Source organism: Triturus cristatus, chromosome 3_2 (genome assembly GCF_964204655.1).
Source record: "Triturus cristatus chromosome 3_2, aTriCri1.1, whole genome shotgun sequence".
In the NCBI taxonomy this organism is placed as follows: domain Eukaryota; kingdom Metazoa; phylum Chordata; class Amphibia; order Caudata; family Salamandridae; genus Triturus; species Triturus cristatus.
In genome coordinates, this window is record NC_140584.1 from 155,281,249 (window position 1) to 155,305,793 (window position 24,545).

General features: G+C 45.0%; 1 protein-coding gene across 2 annotated transcripts in view; it reads left to right on the top strand.

Annotated features, from left to right (window-relative positions):
* Positions 1 to 24,545, top strand: part of CHEK1 (checkpoint kinase 1) — a 206,691-nt gene that overhangs the window by 104,434 nt on the left and 77,712 nt on the right. For both annotated transcript variants that reach the window (XM_085647395.1, XM_085647396.1), the window contains 2 exons: positions 20,300 to 20,404; positions 20,798 to 20,893. In XM_085647395.1, coding sequence (XP_085503521.1) covers positions 20,300 to 20,404; positions 20,798 to 20,893 — 201 coding nt within the window. The remainder of the gene's footprint in view (positions 1 to 20,299; positions 20,405 to 20,797; positions 20,894 to 24,545) is intronic.

The following is a 24,545-nucleotide window of genomic DNA, read 5'->3' on the forward strand; positions in this document are numbered from 1 at the left end:
CAGAACGCTTAAGGATGGATTGCATACATTTCTTGATTGACTTCTAACGACTACTAATGTGACTTTCTGCCTTTGTTGACTAGTGGTAGGTCATTCATTTGCAATGGGGAAAACTCACCCATGAAGAAGGATGGTGTTCTTGCTTTTCAGAAGCCCCTATTTACTTTGCTGACTTTGGAATTGTAATCTGAAATCAGCGTGCTTAGTCAAAGTTGTTAAACATGTGGATTACTGCTTTGCTTGCAAGCACATGCGATCCTCTGCAACTTATTTCTAAGCCTAATTTTTCATACAAAAGTCTTGCTTGCACCTCTGTCTTTCACACACATGTTTTGCTGAGGCCACTTCTGTGTTAGATTGTAGCCAACCAAATTGACTATATAGATTTCTGACTGGAGAGAAAGCTTTACTTTGAGACCGCAGAAATGTGAATCGGTGATGGTGCAAAGCTTACTGAGAGGAGCAAGAGTACTGGAGTGAAATAAGCACCCAGAAGTATTGAGCCATTTGCAGGCAAATACCCTCTAATCAGAAACTGGCCCACCTGGCTTCAGTAAATGTGAGGAAAGGGGATGTATTATATGGTGTGGTTGTACGACCTCACTGTGTATTACACTTACCAACTTCTTTAGGTCCAGTAGGTTTCATCTTATTCCTGCCAGCTTAAAAGGGGGACTTACGGTAATTCTTGGTCCGTTCATGCATATAGTAATCCTCTTGCTAATGAATCTTGTTTAGCAGCAGTTGGTCCACATTAAAATCTATTAAATGTTTCTTCTTGCAATAACACTCATATGCAATTCTACTCTGATAGACTTCTAGACACAGATTCCTTACATTTGAGTATCCCTATGCATCAGATTTGATCCGGAAGATTTGTGAGCAGTACTCCTGTGCATCGGTGTGTGGCGTTGTTTGGTTTCCATGTCAGTATCCAGAATGGAAGTGACATGCGTGGTACCTATATAGGCACCACCTTGGCGCGCTGATGTCAGTGCTTTACTGTCCACACCAGATAGTGCTGATCCGGATTGAACTACCCCATAGTCACTTTTTGACTGGATTCTTTTTACTTTTTGTCAACGTTTTTGAGATTTCATCTCCTGATGTGAGGATTTCACCCAAGAAACTGGATGGTTTTAAACCATATGAAGCTTGTCATCTGCAAATGTCAGTGACAGACCTCCCACTTGGTGGGTTTGTGGGGCCTGGAGCCGGGGCATAACAACAAGGCACGTGAGGACTGCCCCGCCATGCACCAGAGGGCACTGAGGAAGCACTCCCTCAAGGCCCTTGCCGTCGGACGACTCCGCAATGATCGGTCCCGCGACCGTTCACAGAGCCCTTCTGGACTGTAGTCGCATACGAAGTCTTCAGGGGAGTCGGGAAAGTCCAACAAGTATAAGAATTTAAAAAAATGCAATTGCTCTTCGACTTACCCTCGTCCGTTGAAGTCATCTGACGATATAAGGGGGCGTCGGCACTCCAGATCCCATGAATTGTTGGGGTTTGAACCGAAGTCTTCTCCGCACATCCCCGGTTTTTCGGAGCCACCCTAACCAAGATAAAGGAGTTTCATGAGGCCTTGCTCCTCATTTTTGGGTGGCCTGATCCCATTGGAGGGCCTTTGGGCTACAAGGGCATGGGAGGTTTGCCCTCGGCACCAATTGGACCACAAGGATTCCTCGGTGGATCCAAAGCGGAGCCGATGGTGGGACTGAGACCTTCCTCGTCATGCCCGACTCCGACATGGAGCCGGCTTGGTGCCGTCCAACGTTCCATCATTTGCCGACCAAGAACATCGTCATTGGAGCAGAGCCAGTGCCATATTTAGAGGATAGGGCTGGTTAGGGACACTATTGGTGGGGTCTGTGGACCCTTATGGAGAAGAACCATTTGAGGATAACAACTGATATGGGGAAAAGGGTGATGCCAGTGGTCTAGACTGATGTCCCCTTCTGCTGTGGCTAAGAGGAGAGAGCCTCTTTTGCTATGGTGGTGTGCTGGGCGGCTGAGGTCCTGGACCTTAACCTTTCCTCAGTGGCAGTCCAAACTAATGTTTTGACTGAGGTGCTTCAGTTGGGAGTTTCCCCCTCAAAACCTTTACTCCCTTTTAATAAAACCCATACGGATTATCCTACTTGGGGCCTGTTCCAAGCCCTGCACAGTAGCTGGTGTGAATAGGACGATTGCCCACCACCATCACCCCGCTCCTGGGCATCCCAGTTTCCTTACCCAGCACCTCACACTGGAGAGCTTGGTTAATCAAGCCTTTTCATCCAGCAGTTACTTGGGCAGATTCCCTTCTACTCCATCGGTTAGGGAATCGAAGAGGCTGAACACCTTCGGTAGGAGAATGTTCTCTTACACCAGCCTGGCACTGCGGTCGGTGAACCCTGCATGCCTGCTGGGCTGTTATTCCTGGGCTCGTTGGGATTTGGCTGTGCAAGTGCTGCCTATGGTCCCAGAGGAAGCCTGGGCCATACTCTCTGAGGCCGTTGCAGACTGGAGAGATGTAGCAAAATTCTCCATCAAATGCGGTCTTGACACGACCAATGCGATAGGCAGAGTGATTTCATTGTCAGGTGCCTTGTGGTGGCACCACGGTTGGCTGCCCTCCCAGCTAGCACATCCAACAGGCTTCCCGGCCTTTTCATGACCACATGAGACGGGAGGTAAGGTCAGTCCACCATCCCCCTGGCAGCCACTGCCTCTAAGCCTTTTTAGTCTGCCCTCAGTCCATCATGGGCACTCAGTGGGAGGCAGGACATGCCATTACCTCCCCCACTGCTGGCCAGTAACATCAGACCGATGGGTACTACAGGTCGTACAAAGGGGCTCCTCCTTCCCCATTGTGACCCCCCCCCCCGCTCCCCCCCCCCCCAGCCATCCCACCCACCCCACCCACCCACTTACAACCGGCTGACTAAGGGCCATCTCTCTTTGCCCTGTCAAGAAGCGCAGGTTCTTTTGGCCAAGGAAGCCATAGAGAGGGTACAGTCATCGGAATTAGTTTGTGATAGCTGTTCCTGCTACATTCTGGTGCCCCTTGAAGGATGGCAGACTTGGTCCTATTCATTGATCTGCACCATCTCAACCTCTTCTTGAAGAAGGAGAAATTCAAAATGCTCGCGCTCACCAAAGTTTTATCTGCACTGGACCCGGGAGACTGGTTGGTAGTGTTGGACTTGCAGTATGCTTATTCCCCATCCTTGTTCTGCTGGCCCACAAACTCTATCTGCGGTTCACGGTGGACCGCAAGCACTTTCAATTCACTGTACTCGCCTTCGACCTTACTAGTGCTCCTTGGGTGTTCACCAAGGTGATGGCGGTAGTCGCAATTCATCTGCAGAGGTGAGGGATTTTAATCTTCCCCCTACCTCAATGACTGGTTGTTGAAGGCGGGCTTGCCCCAGGCAGTCGTCTCCCACCTTCAGACTACGGCAAACCTCCTGCACTCGCTGGGGTTCACTATCAACATGCCTAAGTCATGCCTGACTCCCTCTCAGACACTCCCTTTCATCTGATCTGTTGGACGCAGTGCTCTTTCAGGCCTTTCCGCCTGAGCGGGAAGTCCAGGATTTTCAGGCTGATACCGATGTTTCAGCCTCTATCCTGGATTTTGGTGAGGGTGTTGGGCCTCATGGCTTTCTGTATCTTGTGGTGACACACGCCCACTGGCATATGCAAGCTCTGCAGTGGGACTTGGAAGGCCCAGTGGGCACAGCATCAGGGCAATCTCTCCGACATGATCCAAATCTCAGAGGGGACTGCAAAGGATCTGCACTGGTGGTTGACGAACCATGATTGGGTAGGTGGCAGACCCCTGTCTCTTCTCCAACCCTGCTTGACTTTAGTGAATGAAGTGACTGCCTTGAGGTCCTGAGGATCAGAGCACTCTGGTCTCTGGCAGGGTCCAAGCTGCACATCAACCTACTGGAACTTCGGGTAATCTGAATGGCATTAAAGATTTTCTTATTTCGATCAAGGGAAGGCTGGTGCAGCTCTTCATGGACTACACCACCACAAAAAAGGGTGGAGTGGGCTTGTGGACCCTCTGTCAAGAGGCTTTGCACCTCTGGACTTGGCTGGAACGTCAGGGCATTGCCCTGGTGGTTCAACATCTGGCAGGCTCTCGGAACACCAGGGCCGGCGAACTCAGCCAAAGGTGCCCTGCAAATCTCCTCCCGGAGGTTGTCCAAGGTCTCTTTCAGCAGTGAGGAGGGCCTTGGTTAGATCTGTTCTCCACTGCTGAGAACGTGCAGTGTCAGCTATTCTGCGCGAGGGAGTTTCCAAGGCGGCTCTCCCTCTTATACGCTTTTTATCTCGTGTGGAGCTCTGGCCTCCTGTATGCCATTCTGTCCATACCACCCCTGCCCTCAGTTCTCAAGAAGATCAGGGATGACCAAGCCATTCTTGTGGCCTCGGATTGTGCATGGAGAGTGTAGTATCCTGTGCTTTTGAGCATGGCTGTCAGTTGTCTGGTCAGGCTGCCTCTTAAGGAGGATCTTATGTCGCAGCAGCAAGGCAGGGTCCTGCACCCGAACCTATGCACCCTCCACCTCCATGCGTGGAAATTGAGCAGCGACAGTTGACAGCCTTCAGCCTTCCTCCTGAAGTCTAAGATGTAATTCTGGCATCCAGGTGTGTCCCCCCCCCCCCCCCCCCCCCCCCCCCCAAGACTGTATACGCCCGCTGTTGGGAAAAGTTTGGCTCATGGTGTGCCTCTCACAAACCCTCTGTCTGCACCGGTATCACAAGTTCTCTTGTTTGCACTATCTTTGGCCCAACAGGGCTCTGCTCTGGACACAGTTATGCTTTACTTATTTACCATCTTTGCGTTTTTACAGTTGACGGACCAACCTTCTCTGTTTAAGTCACCAGTTGTAGCTTGGTTCCTCAAAGGTCTACAACACGTTTCCACCTACACCCTTTTTTATGCTTCAGAGGATCCTCAACCTGGTACTTACTTTTCTCATGTATGCTCCATTTGACCCTCTACATAATTGTTCCCTAAGACTGTTGGCCATCAAAACTTCCTTTTTATGTGGCCATGACATCGACTAGGAGGGTCAACGCTTTTACCCAGACAAACTGGTCCTTCGGCCACTTGCTTCATTTCTACATAAGGTTGTCACTTCTTTCGATGTAGGCCAGAACATCACCCTGTCCACCTTCTTTGCTCCTCCTCATCCCTCCAGAGAAGAGGAGAAATTCCATTGCTTGGTACCCAAAAACAGCACTGTCGTTCTGCCTTGACCGCATGAGAGTACTCCTGGTGGACAATCACTTCTTTGTGGGTTATGTGAGAGCAAAAAAGGAGAAAGCTGTACAGAACTATCTCTCAATGGATCGTCCTCTCTATTAAGATCTGTTATGCATTTGCCAAGAAACAGCCCCTTGAAGGCTTGTGGGCTCACTTTACTAGAGCTAAGACTACGACCACTGCGTTAGTGCACAGCAGTCCTGTCCTGGATATCGGTCAGGCAGTGATGCAGGAATCCCTGCACACGTTTACAAAACATTAGTGCCTGGACAGTCACTTTCATCGTGATGGGCAACTCGCCCATTCCGTCCTGCAGGATTTGTGGTTTGAACGGATTCTCAGTCCCACCTCTGAAGAGATATTGCTAGGTTATGTCTTCAAAGGTAAGGAATTTATGGCTAGAAGTCTCTTTCAGGTGAACAAATTACTTACATTTGGTAATGCCTTATTTGGTAGACACTATCTAGCTGCAGATTCCTTACCGCCCTGTCATCCTCCTGTTCTGCGAACTGGTTCTTGTTCGAGAGACACCCTATTTCAGGGACCCAGTCTTTTCCACACCAGTGGCCTATTTTGTTGTGGTTCCACTCTCCTGGCGCGGAAAGTCGCGTAAGTAGCTGACATCATTGCTCCGAGGTAAAGCTTATACAGGAACCACACGTGCCACTTCTTGTGTGGACGGCTCATAACATACTTACTCCACCTCCGGCATGCAGGGATACTGCTCGAAAATCTTCCTGTTCCAGTCTGACGCATGGGCATATTCAAAGGTAAAGAATGGCCCAAGTAAGAAGACAGAATATTCAAAAGTAAGGAATCTGCCGCTAGATAGTCTCTACTAGATAAGGCTTTACTGAAGATATGTAACCATTTATTTGTGCGCACCAGTTCACAGCTCCTATCCACTTGGAGGATAAATTTCTATTTTGTCTGTACTAGCACAAAACCCTTTTGGGCACATATCTTTTCGATTATGTTAGTTGTAGATTCCATGGAATGCTGAAGGTTTGTAGCCTTTTCTTTGTCTATTTGGATGAGCGTGCTTCATTCTTTGTCTGCAAAGAAATCCCTTATGCTCTTTTACTCGAATAAGGGGCTCTTTGGGCAAAACCTTTGTTTCTCTCAAAGTATTTATTTGACTAGGGTGATAGTCTCATATAGTTTGCTAATCCTTACCGACCTAAACAAATTCTGTTTAACCTTGTAGTTACTCTTGCATTCATTTCGAATGTGTAACGTACAAGGATATAGTTTTTTTTCTATAGCCGACCTAATTTACTGAGTGCTTTGTTTGTTATATCTTTAATACTTGAGTGTTGCTTTTGAGTTGATTTTTTCATCCTCTTTTCATAAAGTAATGCAATGAATGAAAAGCATGAGTGGCTTTTCAAAGATTTGTTCAAATTATTGTGAGCTGCTTGGAGCCCTTTCGGCTGCGCCCCTTGCATTCCGCAACCACTGTCAGCGCAGTTGGTGAAGGTTATTCTGAATACATCTGTTTTATCTAAGGCTCAATTTCTTGCCATCCTCACAAAAATGTTCAGTGTTTTGGAGTTTTTTCATGACTTTGATATTTTTTAATTTCTTTTTTAGTTTTTGCTAGCAGTGTAGTGATGGCCACCAATTTGCGATTGCAGGACTTTAACGATTTAACAAGTCCCAGCAAGCAAAGCTGCGGAGTGCACCCATATCTAGGGCAAATGTAGAAAATCTGCAGCCTCTTCCCCCACAGCAGTCACATCGGGAGTTATCCCGGAGCCCATGCCGGGGTTTGATACTTGAAATGAATTATCCTGAGATTGAAATTTAGCTATGAGACGCCCCGTGAGAGTCCCGCAAGCCTCCCATTCCTCCTGAGATTTTGGCTTGTCTGACACTCCATTCCACCTATCAAAAGCCATAGTGCTGACACCTTGGTTCTCTTTAAGGGATGTGTTGTAGAGTCTCGTAATTATCCCCTTTCGTGTACCTTTAGTTAGCAGCCTCTGTAGCGCCTTTAATATTGTCGGCTCTTTCGGGAACCTGAGATAGATGGACCTTACGGCTTCTCGGAGCCTGGCATTTATAAATCCCAGCATTGCCGTTTATGGCTGCTTAGCTTTAAATGCCTCTAGCTTTAGAAAGTGCCCGCCTATATATAATTCTCCCAGCGTGTTCACTCCGGCAGCACCTAGCATCTCTAGAGCCCTCGACTAATGTGTGACCAATATAATATAGTCCCTACCCGTTCTGACCCCTCCATGTCCTTGAAGTATTGTTTGTGTTACTCTCCAGTCGATGGATCTCTAGACAGGTCTGCAACACCATGGCGGTGAGCGGGAGAGGGTGCGCATCGTCCGCCTTTATTGGCAGATGCAGCTGATATCTCTGTGGAAAATACCAGTAGTGTGCAAACTGGGCCTGCGCACATAGATAATAAAGGTGCATATCTGGGGTCCCAAAGCCACCGCTTTCGTACGGCTGCGCTAGTACCTTCCAGCTACATCTCGGCTGCTTGCCAGCCCAGGCCAGAGTTGTTATACATCTTCTAATGGTTTTGAACCTTGCCTTGTTCAAGATTAAGGGTGTATTTATGAACATATATAAAGATTTGGGCAGTACCGTCATTTTTATGATTGCAATGCGGTCCGCCAGAGACAATGGCAGCCGTATCTATCGGGCCACTTGATCCTGATAATTCTCTTACATAATTCATATGGAAAACCACCTCCGTGTCCCTGAATACCATTCAAATCTCACATACTCCCGTATTAGCTGTGCCAAAAATCTCTCTGGGTCTCTTACATATAGCAGCATGTCCGCATACTGGGATATAGCGAGAAGACACTGCCGAAACCCCAACGCTGCCTGAGCATATCTCTGCCTTATCATGCATGCCAAATTCTCCAGGACCAGGGAAAAAACATCGGGAATAATGGACAGCCCTGCTTGGTGCCCCTGCAAATTGTAATTGGATCCGATATGGAATGATTTATTCTTATCCTTGCTACTGGGACGGTGTACAGCAAACGTATCCACCTCAGGAACCCCTGCGGCATTTCCATCCAATCTAAAACCTTAAACCTTTATCTCCACTGTTTGGAATCAAATGCCTTGGCATTGTCTAACAACACCGCAGCAGCCTTCATCCCTGGGTCTGGTTGATGGAGAATTAAAAACAGTGTTCTTAAATTATGCGATGTGGACCTTTCGGCCACGCAGCCAGATTGATTGGGCAGGACCAACTTAGGCACCAAAGGTTGCAGTCTGGTTTCAATTAATGTAGCCAGAATTTTAGGGTCAATTTTAATAAGTGAAAGTGGCCTATATGCTTCACATCTACTCGGATTTTTATCCGGTTTTAATAGTGTGACTGAGAGCTTCCCTTAGGGTAGGAGGCATTTCTCCGCTATGATACGCTTCTGTATAAACCGCTAGCAGGTGAGGGGCAAGGCTGTCCATATATGCTTTGTAGAATTCACCAGGCAGCCCGTCCGCCCCCCCGCTTTCCCACTCAGTAATGCCATAATGGCCTCTTTTACATCCTCCACTGTCGCTGACTGCATTGGATATCCCTCTGGTCCAGTGACAACCAGCCCAAAGCCATATCATCCAGATAGCCAGCAGTTTTAATTTCTGAGGCTGACTGTTGCGACCCATATAGCCCGGCTAAAACAAACGTGAATACCGTGGGATTTCCAGTGTTGTGTGACGTGTAACTGAGTACTTATCAACAATCTCTGCTATGTGTACCTGCGATTTTGGTTCTGCTAATTTGGAGGCCAGCGAGCCCCCCGGTCTATCGCCCTCGTCAAATGCCCTCGCCTTCCACCTCCTTGATTTTTGTCGCACCTCTTGTTCGGCATTGTACTTGTGTTCTGTGATCAACACCCGTATCTGAGCTAATATATCATGACTAGGTCGCCTTTCAAGCTTCTTTCAATAGCATGTAGCTTACTCTCTGTATTCTTACTTTAAAGCACTTTCAATATCCCCACCTGCCCCCCTCCCCCTACACTCTCCCTTAATAGTAACTTTAAACGCTTTCCACAGTGTCCCGGCGTTTCCACTGATCCCTAATTTTTGATAAAGAAGCAAGCAATGGCCGCGCCTATACTTCCCTTAAACAATTGATCTAATAATGACCTGGGCTGCAGCCTCCATTGAAACAGGGGTCTAGTGTATGTGGGTATTTCCAGTTACAGAAGGACAGGAGCATGGTTCAACAACATCCTGGCCAAATGTTTTACCCCTACCGCCCAGTTACAAATCTCTGTTGACACAAGCCAATAATCAAGGTGAGACCATGTGCCATGTACTAAAGAGATATACGTCCCCTTTTTGGAGCTGGGGTGGCTAGCCCTCCGTATATCCACCAGCCCTTCCGCCTCTATTATTTCGTCAACTGCTTTAGCTGCTTGCTTCCCATGCCATTCCGTAGTGGTTGAACGATCACAAAGCCAATCCAGAAATACATTTAGATCCCCTCCCCACATTACCACCATAGGGGGCAGGAACCCCAGACGTCTCCATACCATACTATAAAATCGGGGGCATCCACATTGGGTCCATATGTATTAACCAGTGACCACCTCGTACCTCTCAAGCATCCATAAACTATCAGGAATCTTCCCCTGCTCGTCCGTCTCGGTGTGGAGGAGAGTGAATGGCATCCTTTCTTTACCAGCAATAATACTCCTTTAGAGTAGGAAGAATATTACGAGGCCACTCTCACTGCAGCCCATCTATGCCCAACATTACATCCCATTACCTTTTTGTGACGCGTTTCTTGTAGCAATGCTACGTGTACCCCATGCCTGTCAAGATATGCTAATACCCGTCTTATTTTTTTAGGAGTATTTAGACCCCTTACATTCCATGTTAGTACATTAGTTAGGCCCCTACATTCCGACATTTCCCATATGTGTCCTATACTTCCAGGGGTGTGTATCCCTCATCCGGTTGGGCATCAATATCCTCCGTATTATGTATGGCATGCAATGCTCCTGCTCCCTAGAACAAACATTAACACCCACCCATCCACCCACTTCAGGATACCCAATTTGCCAAAGCCACCCGATACAACAAAAGCATATACAGAATGCGAACAGTTACAATCACCTGTCACAGTGTATAGCCTTTGGGGGATTCCAGAGTCCGTAATCCCACTCGGTGGTCGGGAGTGGCCAAGTGACATTTAAAAGAGGAAAGTGTTCAATATCAGTCTATGTGGGGGTCCCGGTATCCTCTGTATGAGGCCCACTTGCTTAGGAACTATACCCATAACTTGGGGTGCCCATTCTAAAATTCTCTATTCGAGGCGGCTACCAACAGCTCAAGCCTCCGCAGGCCCTCAATCTGCACATAGTACAGTCGACCATCAACCCACCTGTGTAGGAGACTCTCTCTTCACAATCTTACCATGTACAGGGGGCATCCCACAGCAGTTATCTTTATCCCTGCATGTGAGCCGGCCTAGCCCCCGGCAGCTGCACCTTCCTCTAGCTGTTCAACTTGATCTTTACGGGTGCTTGGTATTGTCTTAGCCTATTCCATTGCTGCTTTTAGTGTGCTAAAAATCCTGGTCTTACCCTCCACCTCTATGCTCAGCCGGGCTGGATATAACATGGCATGTTTTAAAAAAAAATTTTATAGAGTTTTATATAGCGCAAACTAGATCCGAATCGGGTATCTGAGCGCGTTACATGGGCACCAGTTTCGTTACAGAAGGACACCTTCATTTTTGTTTGGCACGGGGAGATTAAGTGATTTGCCCAGAATCACAGGATGTTGAGCGTCATTGCCGAGACCCGAACCCTGTTCTCCAGCTTCGAGGTCAACTGCCCTAGCCATAAGGCTACATCCTCTCTTCCTATGTTTTATATATTCTGCTTGGAGCTTCTTCTTCACTGATAGAAATTTTTCTCTGCGCCGCCTTGACAGAAGCCATAAATTCCGGATTGAAGGCAGGGTCATTCCCTTCGAAGCTGATGGGACCGTTTCTCCCTTGCGATGCTCAGCACGGCATCACGGTCCCGATAGTTTAGTAGCTTAGCAATTATCAGCCGTGGCGGCACATCCGGAACCAGCCGAACCACCAACGATCTATGCACTTTTTCCACTATCAGGACATCAGACAGGTTGACGGGTTCAAAGATTTCTTTTAGCATTTTCTCGACATAGAGCTTCAGCCGACCTGTATTTGTAGATTCCGGCAGCCCAGTAATACGAGGATTATTGCGACGTGACTGCGCCTCCAAGGCCTAATGTTTAGCCTGTATCACCTCCAGTACCATCTCCCGCGGTGGATATGCGCTGCGCCGCCTTACCCAACCTGGCCCCATGCTTATCAAGTTTTGCCGCCATATGGTCCAACCTCAAGTTGAGCGCGTCAATTGTACCGTTGATGGATTGCAAACTGGTCTGCATTGCCAAAAGCGTCACCTCAGACACCGAAGCGCCCTTCTTTGGGGGCTCCTGCTCCGAGTCAGAAAGAGCATGCTGTTGAGTTTTAGCAGACCTGCGTGTTTCAAAGGTTAGGCGCGCCTGCTGTTGATCTGTTTTCCCATATGAGTGAGTCAACAGAGCTTCCCAAAGTTCCAGCACTTTATTTACTTTATAGCACGAGTCCGTGGGTCCAATTTCCTCAATCTGCTTGCCTGCCACAACCTCTGTCACAGTGTGTGCTCACTGGCGCCTCACAGCACGGTGTTCCCAGGAGTCAACCCACAGTTATGTGGCAGCTTTTTATAATGCCAGGCTCAATGGGATCCTCATTCTTGGGATTCAGGCATACTTTTGATGCCGATCTCGATCCACACCTCCAGCTTAGGCCTTGCCGTGCGCTGCAGACCCCAGTCTTCCGCGCTGCCGGCCAGCCCCATCAGCGAGCGCTCCAGGTCAAGCTTGCTGTGCTCTGGCCAGCGGTCTCGGCCTCTGCCGCTAGCTGCCGATCTGCCTGTCTACTCACATGCACTGCGTCTTGCGGGAAGACACCCAAACACCCCGTACCTCGTTACCTGCTGCCCAGCTTGTTCACTTGACCCCCTCCGAGGAGTCCGCTGCCAGGCCTCCACTGTCTCAGTCTTACGTTCACCCGCAGTGTCCGCTGCTCATCTTTCAGTTCTTATGCGGCGGGACACTAAGGCTCCTTCTTGATTCCTGTAGTCTCCAAGCAGCGCACTCGCTGCAGTTTCATCTTCGTCTGCAAGCCATTTTCTCTCCGCATCAGGTCTGAATCGCGGCTCTGTGCATTGACTGATCCACTGTACACCAGGCAATTCTCAGTCCTGCCGTATTGCTAGGACTGGTCTCCCACTTCCATGCTCAGATGGCCCTCCCGTCTCAGGATATTTGACGGATCCCTTCACTCGGCCGGCAGAGCAGCACTAGAGTGCGGTTGTCTTGCCGCCCCCATTTTCATGACTTTTAAAGGAAAAAGGACAAATTCTTTCAAACAATACACTTGTGCTAGTGTAATTTTGGCTGTTTATCTCTTTTCATTAACACAAAGGAGCTTTAGAGGGAAGAATTATAGCCAGATCACCCTCCACCCGTAAATCGCTTAAAAAAACAAAAGAATCTGGCTATGCAGGGCAACATCCCCTTATTTTTTTTACATCGGGCTGGTGTTGGAGGGTGTCCACCTCTACCCTACAACTGGTCTAAACAATTTCCCAGTCTAATCCAGTCCTAATTACCCAATATCTCAATTTTACTTAAAATGTAAGTCAGATCACTCAGCACATACATACTCTAGACTGAAACAGGTGTATGTAACCCACAAAAAAAAATTGTGTGAAGGTGAGAAAGTACCTCACGTGCGCTACACCAGAGGAGCTACTGGCAGGTTCTCACCAGCTTGCCCACATTTTGTTATCATTGGTAGCTTTCTCACCTGTAGAAAAAAAATGGTGTCCAGTGTAAAGAAAGATAATGAAAAGGTGAAAAACAGTGATCTTTGTATCAATAAGAAGACCCCATGTATGTGAGTGATAGTGTATATGTATCTCAAAATTAAAATTGAGTCAAGACTCGCGTATATGGCTTGACCCTTTTTAATCAGACTTGTGAGCTTACTCAACAGTAAAAACACAGCATGTTGTAGACCAATTCAAAGTAGGCCAACATGTTTCATTGCCTGTACTTCGTTGCGGCAATTTAGTCAGGGCTCGAGGTCAGCAATCACCTCACTGGACATCTGACTTTATGCATAGAGTGACTGACAAACATACAAACAAAGAGACAGGTGTTCAAATTAAAAACCACCAACCAGTTGTGACATCCTACAAAGCAGGTACTGGTATACCAAATCACAGACTGAGTCAGTGACCCAGATATTGTCAGTTTAAAATTATATTTACCAGGTGGTAGCCACGGGCCCTCGTACCAGCTCCCACCATGCCAGGGGGTGTATAACTTATACAATCAAACCCCTATTTTATAGCACCTCCGTTGCTTTGAATGTACCTGTGAAAATATACATACCATCTTATTCTGTCAAAAAGGGCAATATTATCAGCCCAATATTATTCATGAGTCTATATAACACATTCCAGTTTATTTTGTGGTGTCAGAATAGCGGCCCCATTGCTCTCACCGCTCATACCCACAGTCTATATGCGAAATCAAACCTTCGTTTTTGTAAAACCTATTTCTCTGTCTAGTATTAAGGCCTCCATTATCCTTCATGTCTCATTGGTGTCGCAAGTTGTACCCATCAAGATACATATCTCACCCCACACTTGCCACTTTTGCTACTCTTAGGGAATAATCAATTTTGATGACGACTACTGCTGAAACGCGACCCAACTCGCGGGTAGTAAAGTATTGAGAACATTTTGTTTTTTAAAACAAGCACACTGCGCAAGTCTCTCTGCATATTACCTTACTGCCTTCATGTCAAAAATAGGTTTCCCAGCCGTTTCCAATAGACACTGCTCGCTCCACTCTGCGTCCCTGCAAGGGGAATCAAACCGAGCAAGCGAGCCAAACACGCACACATACTCTTACCGCATTCTCACGTGTCTCGTTCTGGCATGTAGACGCGGGTCCTGTTCTGCCATTTAAAATGCCTCTATTCGAAGGGACGCATCTTGTGACCTTATTCCGGTTCTCTCACATCATCAGAAAACAGATGCTCATGCGGGCACCATCTTTAAATGTTAGCCCCATTGCATCGCATTGTATTTAGATACTTCTTCTGCACTTAAAAATACCTTCAAGTGTACAAATCGACATGCTTGTGCACTTATAATAGATATCATTTTTATTTATCAATTACAGAAACAGCTCAGTATATACATGCACTCCCAGGACAAGTGTCAATACGGTGAGTGCCATCTTTAAATACTTCATTTGATCACATTTTAACTTCAAATTATCAAAGAGTAGTATAGTTTATTACATTGCATTCACTAGTCTATTCAGATCCATAAATAAACATCATGTATATTTATCAAATGTGAATGCAGGTCATCTCAATTCAAAAAATCTCAGTGTGTATATATAGACTACTTTTCAATGTATTTCATACTGTCTAATATTTGACTTAAATAGCCCCTGTCAACTAGATCAATTGTTATTTCATAGAAAACACAACACAAGGAACTTTATTTTCCTCAAAAATGGACACATCTCCATGAGTCCATTTAAAAAGACATCTGGTCAACGAACCATCACTGATATCCAGGTAGCATTAACTGCACTCATCCGGGGGGACTTAAACACTTGTAGCAGCAACTCTCAGTACTCAGTTTGATTATCTGCTGATTTTGTGCCATTCAATTGAATCGTTCAAACCAAGCCGATCCGCCTTCTCTGAAATAATCGAGCGAGCTTTTTTTATAGCAAGTATCTTATCAAGAATGCCTGTATCACCTACTACTTTTTCCAGCACAACCCATTTCAACGATCTATGGTCATGATGTTGTTCACGGAAGTGCTGCACCAATCGCGTAGTTAATTTCCCTGACTTTATGGTACTCAGATGTTCTTGAATGCAAAACTTTATCTTACGTGATGTTAGACCTATATAGTGTAACCCGTATTGACACGTGAGTCTGTATATTACATTAACAGTGCTGCAGTTGCTGAATTTATTCAGATACCAAGTCTTCCCACTCAGCAACTGCACACTGCTATTCTTCTCAGTCAAATCCCATACTGACCAACTCTCAAAAGGGTAGTGTCCAGATGGAATGGATGTATTCTTAATGCACTGCACAGGCCGCGTGTGTACCAGTTTATCCTTCAAATTAATGCGTGTTTAAACGCGAACCTGGGCTGTGGCATCTTGAATTCAGCCGTGGACAGTATTGACCAGTGTTTACTTGTAGCCTGACGAATTTTCGAAGATAAGGGGTCAAAGGTCATGACTACTGGCAGGCAATCATTAGTCTGTTTCACATACCTTTCTAAAAGAGCTTCACAAGGGGTATTACGGGCTCTCTTACGTCCTCCATTCACTACCCTCTTAGGATAGGCCCTCTGTACCAGTTTGTCAGCTAGATTTTCAGATTACTGTATATAGGTACTTGCAGTGGAACAATTCCTGCGGTACCGTAAAAACTGGCGCACAGGAAGATTGTCACGCAAGGCTCTTCGGTGGAATTACTGGTAATGCAGCAACAAGTTCTTATCTGTGGGTTTCTGATGCACAGTGGTACATAATTTATTGTCAATCACTGAAATGTCTAAGTCTAGATAGACCGCCTGTTGGTTAATTCATGTCCACGCGAACTTAAGAAATGTATTCACGCCATTCAGCCAATCCAGGAACTCAAGGAGATAGCTTTCAGAGCCAGACCATATGCACAAAACATTGTCTATATACCTCTTCCAGAGGCTAATATTCCTCTGGAAGGGGTTTGACGAGTGGTGAATATAGTGTTCCTCAAACTGGCCCACATAAATGCAGGCCAGACTGGACGCAAACGTTGCACCCATAGATGTTCCGGACACTTGTAAAAATAGCTTGTTCTTATAGCGGAAGTAATTTTGTGTCAGAGCCAACTCTATGCACTGTAGCACGAATGACTGGGGAGCATCGTAAAACCACTCCTGGTGCCCCAAGGGCACGCGCTGCTGCCACCAGCGTTGCCTCTTGGGGTATGCTAGTATACAAAGACTCAATGTCTATAGTTATTAGAAACTGCTGTGTGGAAACGAATTCACGTTCGTCAAGGATGTTTAAAATGTCAGTTGTGTCCTAAACATAGGAAGGTTGTTTTAATACTGCCTCCCTCAAGAAAAAGTCGGCGAATTAGGACAAGGGTTCAAGGACAGATGAAATCCCCAAAACTATCTGGCGCCCTGGTCTGGCTCTGAAAGCTATCTCCTTGTGTTCCTGGATTTGCTGAATGGCCTGGCTACATGTCTTAGGTTCACGTGGACCATAACTAACCAACAAACGGGCTATCTTGACTTAGACATTTCAGTGGTTGACAATAAATTATGTACCACTGTGCATCAGAAACCCACAGATAGGAACTCCTTGCTGCATTACCAGTCATTCCACTCAAGAGCCGTCCGTGACAATCTTCCTGTGGGCCCGTTTTTACGGTGCCGCAGGAATTGTTCCACTGCAAGTGCCTCTATGCAGCAAATCTGAAAATCTAGCTGACAAACTGGTACAGAGGGCCTATCCTAAGAGGGTAGTGAATAGAGCACGTAAGAGAGCCCGTAATACCCCTCTTGAAGCTCATTTAGAAAGGAATGTGAAACAGACTGATTGCCTGCCAGTAGTCATGACTTTTGACCCCTTGTCTTCGAAAATTCGTCAGGATATAAGGAAATACTGGTCAATACTGTCCACGGCTGAATTAGGATGCCACAGCCCATCCAGTCCATCTGGACACTACCCTTGTGGGAGTTGTTCAGTATGTGATTTGACTGAGAAGACTAGCAATGTGCAGTTGCTGAGTGGGATGACTTGGTATTTGAATAAATTCAGCAACTGCAGCACTGTTAATGTAATATACAGACTCACGTGTCAATGCGGGTTTCACTATATAGGTCTAACATCACGTAAGATCAAGGTTCGCATTCAAGAACATCTGAGTACCATAAAATCAGGAAAATTAACTACACGCTTGGTGCAGCACTTCCGTGAATAACATCATGACCATAGATCGTTGAAATGGGTTGTGCTGGAAAAAGTAGTAGGTGAGACAGGCAGTCTTGATAAGATACTTGCTATAAAAGAAGCTCGCTGGATTTTATCCGAGAAAGCGGACCGTCTTGGTTTGAACGATTCAATTGAATGGAACAAAATCAGCAGATAATCAAACTGAGTACTGAGAGTTGCTGCTACAAGTTTTTAAGTACCCCTGGATGAGTGCAGTTAATGCTACCTGGATATCAGTGATGGTTCGTTGACCAGATGTCTTTTTAAGTGGACTCCTAGAGATGTGTTCATTTTTGAGGAAAATAAAGTTCCTTGTGTTGTGTTTTCTATGAAATAACAATTGATCTGGTTGATAGGGGCTATTTAAGTCCAATATTAGACCGTATGAAATACACTGAAAAGTAGTCTCTATATATACACACTGAGATTTTTTGAATTGAGATGACCTGCATTCACATTTGATAAATATACATGATGTCTATTTATGGATCTGAATAGATTAGTGAATGCAGTGTAATAAACTGTACTACTCTTTGATAATTTGAAGTTAAAATGTGATCAAATGAACTATTTTATAATAATAATAATCCACATTTGTAAAGCGCGAACAATCACCCGTAAGGGTTTCTAGGCGCTGGGGGCCGTCGGGAAGATTAAGCAAGCTATTGCCCAGAGTCACATGGTGCTGGGCTAATCTGGCGCCGGGGATCAAACCGTGATCCCCAGATTCCGGAGACAGTCGCCCTGGCCGCGGCGCCACACCTTGCCATTTAAAGATGGCACTCACCGTATTGACACTTGTCCTAGGAGTGCATTTATATACTGAGTTGTTTTTGTAATTGATAAATAAAAATGATATCTTTTATAAGTGCACAAGCATGTCGATTTGTACACTTGAAGGTATTTTTAAGTGTAGAAGAAATATCTAAATACAATGCGATGCAATGGGGCTAACATTTAAAGATGGCGCCCGCATGAGCATCTGTTTTCTGATGATGTGAGAGAATCGGAGTGAGGTCACATGACGTGTTCCTTCGGGTAAAGGCATTTTAAATGACAGAGCCTGACCCCCGTCTACACGCCAGAACGAGACAAAGCTTGAGACACGTGCGAACTCGGTAAGAGTATGTGTGCGTGTTTGGCTCGCTTGCTCGGATTGATTCCCCTTGCAGGGACGCCAAGTGGAGCGATCAGTGTCGTCTATTGGAAACGGCTAGGAAACCTGCTTTTGTCTTTAAGGCAGTAAGGCGATATGCGGAGAGACTTGCGCAGTGTCCTTGTTTTATAAAAAAAAAATGTTCTTAATACTTTACTACCTGCGAGTTGGGTCGCGTTTCAGCAGTAGTTGTCATCAAAATTGTTTAATCCCTAAGAGTAATAAAAGTGGCAAGTTTGGGGTGAGACATGTATCTTGATGGGTACAACTTGTGGCACCAATGAGACATGATGGATAATGGATGCCTTAAACCTAGTCAGAGAAATAGGTTTTACAAAAACGAAGGTTGGATATCGCATATAGACCGTGGCTATGAGCGGTGATTAGTGAGGCCTCTATTCCGACACCACAAATTAACTGGAATGTGTTATATAGACTCATGAATAATATTGGGCTTATAATATTTCCCTTTTTGACACAATAAGAAGGTATGTATATTTTCACAGGTACATTCAAAGCAACGGAATTGCTATAAAATAGGGTTTTGATTATATAAGATATACACCCCCTGGCATGGTGGGAGCTGGTACGAGGGCCCGTGACTGCCACCTGGTAAATATAATTTTAAACTGACAATATCTGGGTCACTGATTCAGTCTGTGATACCATTACCTGCTTTGTAGGATGTCACAACTGGTTTGTGGTTTTTAATTAGAACACCTGTCTCTTTGTTTGTATGTTTGTCAGTCACTCTATGCATAAAGTCGGATGTCTAGTGAGGTGATTGCTGACCTCGAGTCCTGACTAAATTGCCGCAACGAAGTACAGGCAATGAAACATGTTGGCCTACTTTGAATTGGTCTACAACATGCTGTGTTTTTACTGTTGAGTAACCTCACAATTCTGATTAAAAAGGGTCAAGCCATATACGTGAGTCTTGACTCAATTTTAATTTTGAGATGTATACTATCTCTCACGTACTCGGGGTCTTCTTTTTGATACATAAATCACTGTTTTTCACCTTTTCATTATTTTACTTGACACTGGACACAATTTCTTTTCTACAGGTGAGAAAGCTACCAATGATGATAACGTGTGGGCAAGCTGGTGAGAACCTGCCAGTAGCTCCTCTGGTGTAGCGCACGTCAGGTACTTTCTCACCTTCACACAATTTTTTTTGTGGGTTACATACGCCTGTTTCAGTCTAGGGTATGTATGTGCTGAGTGATCTGACTTACATTTTAAGTAAAATTGAGATATTGGGTAATTAGGACTTGATTAGACTGGGAAATTGTTTAGACCAACTTTTGGGTAGGGGTGGACACCCCCCAACACCAGCCCTATGTAAAAAATAAGTGGATGTTGCCCTGTATAGTCAGATCCTGTTGTTGTTTAAGTGTTGTTTATCTCTTTTACCTTTGTGGAATATTCTCCAATCCCGTTTACTCGAGTCTACTGATTCCTTGCACCCTAGCTTACCATTTTTCTGATTTTGCGAGTGTACTGTTCATTCCCTTAAAAAAGAAAATACCTCCAAGGTAAATTAAAGAAGGGAGGGCGTGAAGGATAAAGAATGTAGATGTTACAGTTATGCGTAAGATGTTCTTATTTCCAGTTTTCGTGCGCCTTAATCATGGCAGTCATGTTTATGTGGAGCGTTATTTTCACACTGGACCCTTTTTGTAATGTCTTACTTTCACAATTGTCTAATGCTGTTCTTTATTTTATTGTTAAGCATGCAGGGAGAGATTGATGCCTTCTTCTATTGCAGAACTACCGTGGGACCAACCTAACGACAGCTGCCAAGAGTACTGTGACTGGAAGGAAAAAAAACATTACTTGTCACCTTGGAAGAAGATTGACGCTGCACCATTGGGTATCTTTCCTGATTGATTATATGCTTCCATATCTCTATAGATATTTGTCTATGTTGGAGTGACTAGACCACTTAAAGATTTTAAACCAAGACAAGACTTACAGAGTAACTATAGATAAATGTGCAGTAGGGATAGCTGATAGGATATTATCAATTACGCATAGAACTAATTCTGGCAATAGGAGATTTGGGAAATTTCCCTATGTTGGGTAAATGTGTCCAATTCCATGAGTTGTGGGTAACTGTACTTGGTGATTGATAGGTGAGACGAGGTATGTGAATGAGGTATGCTCCTTGCGCATGGAAGTGTGAAGTTGATGTGAGCATTTTGATCTGCATTTCAAGGTAGCGGTGTAATGTGTTGGTTTTGTAACTGTTCTTCCTTTGTTCCAGCTTTTTTGACCAAAATATTAACGGAAAGTCCAAGTACTAGAACTACCATTCCAGACATAAAGAAAGATCGCTGGTACATGAAGACTGCTAAGAAAGGTATTCTGTTCATAGAATGATTGATTAGCATTGGTGCCAATTAATCCCATTTGTAGTTCATGATATTCAAGAACAAGGAGATGGCCTGTGCTGTGATCCAGAGACAATATATATAATTATATCTGGGTGCTTGTGAATTATTGGTATGTTTTTCTCTCAATGGGTTCTGAGTGACATGACCTAGACTAGAGCGAAGCTCGAATTGTCTGTTATGCCACTCAGAACTCCAAGGTGAAAATCATCCCTGCAGTTCACTTTTTACCCATCTATAATTTTATGTTACATATGACCGCCCAGATCATCTGCACCTGCTTTCAACTGCTACGATGAGCATGAGTTTAATGGATGAGTCATACATAACACACCCTCTCATCTCAGTCTCAAATTTAAAACAAGCTTTGACAAAGGCAATAGGTCTCTGCAGTGCCCGAGCTAATGGCCTTTTCAAGGTGAATGTCTTTTAGCCATGTTGTCTAGCAGCAGCACATCTGCCGTTCAGCATGGCTGAAAGTTACTGAAAGCCCAGAATCGCAGCATGTTGAGCCGACAACGAGTCTCTTTGCTCATGTCTGGGCATACCCGGCACACTTAGGGCGAGAAAGCAAAAGACACAGAGATGATGGACGGAATGCAGAGCAAATCAAACATTCACCCCTAGTCAAAAGATCAGGGTTAAATCCATTGTTCTTTTGCTCAGCATGCCACCCCAGTTTAGACCCAGCCATATGCAAATCAGTCTTGACCCTGTGCCTCATGGGAACAGTCCAGCCCGAACTGCAAAGCCAGGTCCTCCCTGGACTGGAAGCAAGCATCTTGGGACCGGTTTTAGGGCATTACCCCTCATTAGCCAGGCTAGCTTGAATCCAGTGACACAGTGAGCCCAGACCCCCATGTCTGGGCATACCCGGCGCACTTAGGGCGAGAAAGCAAAAGACTCAGATATGATGGACATAATGCAGAGAGTCCATCAATTACTTTTTTTGCGTCCGTGTTTTAACAACTTTTTAAGAAATGCAATTGTGTATGCACAAGTGCATGCATTTTAGTGATATGTGTGCATGTGTACAAGGGAGACGGCCTGAAAACACAAGTACTCCTATGGAGTGCTGGAAAACAAAACAAAGAAAAAAATAGCTCTGATAACCGGAAGCAGTGTAAGGAGACAAGGACTTGGTCCATGTGCTATGGGGGGGCCCTACACAAAAAGAGGGCATTACGCCCGCATGCCATGACGAATGGCATCAAAGAAAATGAGAGCGATGCTGAAGTTTACCAGTGATGGGCGGCCTGTAAGGTCACAGATAGAACACAACACGTCTCTTTAAGACAGCGCATGCACTATCTAGCCATGACATAACAAAAATACCTGACCTCCTGTCACCCACCCCCACCACTCTTTGTTCCTTCACATCCCTCTCCTACAGAAGATGTGCTCCCTTCATTCCAGTGCTGCTCTGACAGGCTCTTGTGGCTCTCAACCAGAGCAGCCTGGAATTTCTTTATGGCATAGAAACAGTGAGTTACGTCTCAGCAGTAAATTATCAGATTTAGAATCTGACACTCATGATAATTTTTGAATAACATACACATTTATTTGCTTCTTGCTGTAAAATTGAATTCCTTTCCGAGGTTATTTAGAGAATGGCTTGAAAAGAGGGCACTATGCTGCTTTGCTCTGGCAAACCTGAGCGGCAAAGACTTCCTTGTACAGCGTTGGAGTTACTTTTGGGGGCAGATGTTTTGAGAAATGTTAACAAGGTTATCTACATGTTAAAGAAAATCAATCTCAAGAGGCATTGATGATTCTCTTTTAAGGAAAAACGTGATTATTGGACATCATGAGGAACATCCCTGTTCTTTACTGAAATTATTTTTTTGGTTTGATGAATGGCGACTGCCTCACCCTTCTGTGTTACTTTCTGCATTCTTTACATTCTGAGTGTCATTTCATTATTTTGTATTTATTCTGTGTTTTCTATAGCACGTTTATTGACCCAGTTGTGTATCACAGCGATTCACAAGTTAAATAGCATTAACAATTGTGACAACAATGTAAGAAAGGCATTGAAACATATAGAAAGTGGGTAACCAGATAAACTTCCCATTATAACACGTTCCATCCATTATAACACATGTACCGAATGAGTATAAGAATAGTTGTAAAGGTCTGTTGCTATGCATATTAGATTTGTGTTGGGTCATAAGCATCTGTCAGATCACTAGTGAACTAACTCCCTGCTAAGCAGCGAGGTCTATTAAGGTACATCTTGTGATCACTCCGGAGAGAGCCTATTTCACATCCAGACGGTCTAGTTGACATATTAGCTATCAGATCGCGATGTATTTACTCTGCAGTTGATTATGGTAGGAATTTGCTCATTAAAAAGATCTTTGCTTCTCTCTTGAAGACTGTTGTGCCGGGATGCTTCTAATGATACGCGAAAGAGAGTTCCAGACTCTAGAGGTGGCTCCGGAGAATGCTCTGTCATAGGTTTTCTTCTTCTGAAAGATAGGAGGTTTCGGCACCATCTGTCTGGGGCTCCAAGAGAATCTGTCTCCTCCCAAAATCTCAGTTTTCTGAACTAGGTACATCTGAGTTTTGTAGTGGAGCGCTTTGTGTGTTATACATGCCAGTTTAAGTTCAATTCTGGCTTCATATGGTAGCCAGTTAAAAGCCTTCAGGTGAAGAGAGATGTGGTCGTATTTTCTTGATCCAGTTATGAGTCTAACAGCCACATTCAGGTAGGCTTTTAGGAGAGGTTTGGAGATATTGGGTAAACTTATAAGAGTTGAACAGCCATATTCGGTCCTCAAGATGACTAAGGACTGAACTGCCAATTTAAGGTCTGAGTTTGATGAATGGTTTAAATTGTCTAAGGTAGCTCAGGAGAAAGCAGGTATTCTTTGCCATAGTGTTGATGTGAGTCTGTCTGTTTAGGTTTTTGCCAAGCAAAATTCCAATAGATTTGGTTGAGTCAACTAGGACTGGGGTGCAGTTTAGAGCAGTAATCAGTTTTGTCCATTTCTTGATATCCAAGGAGCTTTTGGAAGGGGATAATAATAGGAATTCCGTCTTTTGCGTGTTTAGTTTCAGATGATTGCTATTTAACTATTGTAGGGTCACCTTGAATACATTATTCATTTTCTTGATCTCCTCCAAAGGGGAAATCTTGATATAGATTTGGGTGTCATCTGCGTACATTTGAAGTGAGATGTTAGCGTTCTGTAGAAATTCAGTCAGTGGTTGAACATAAAGGTTACATAAAGATGGAAATAGTGTTGAGCCTTGTGGGACTCAAATAGAATTAGAGAACTGTGATGATAGTTAGCTATGAATCTTTGCATTCTGTTCTGCAAGAAGGATTTAAACCACTTTAGCACAGTTCCCGATAGGCCCATCCTGTTCTCTAGACCGGCTAGCAGTTTTTCATGGTTTATCGTGTCAAAAGCAGAAGACAGATCAAGAAGAACTAATAGACATGTTTCATTATGATCCAGTGCTCGTAGGGCATCATCCACTATATGAAGTATTGCTGTTTCCTTACTGTGATCAGGTCTGAACCCTGATTGGCAGTCAAGTAGAGTAAATTTAGCAATGTGTTGGCTCAATTGCTGTTGTACACATTTTCTTAGCGATTTGGCTGATAGAGGA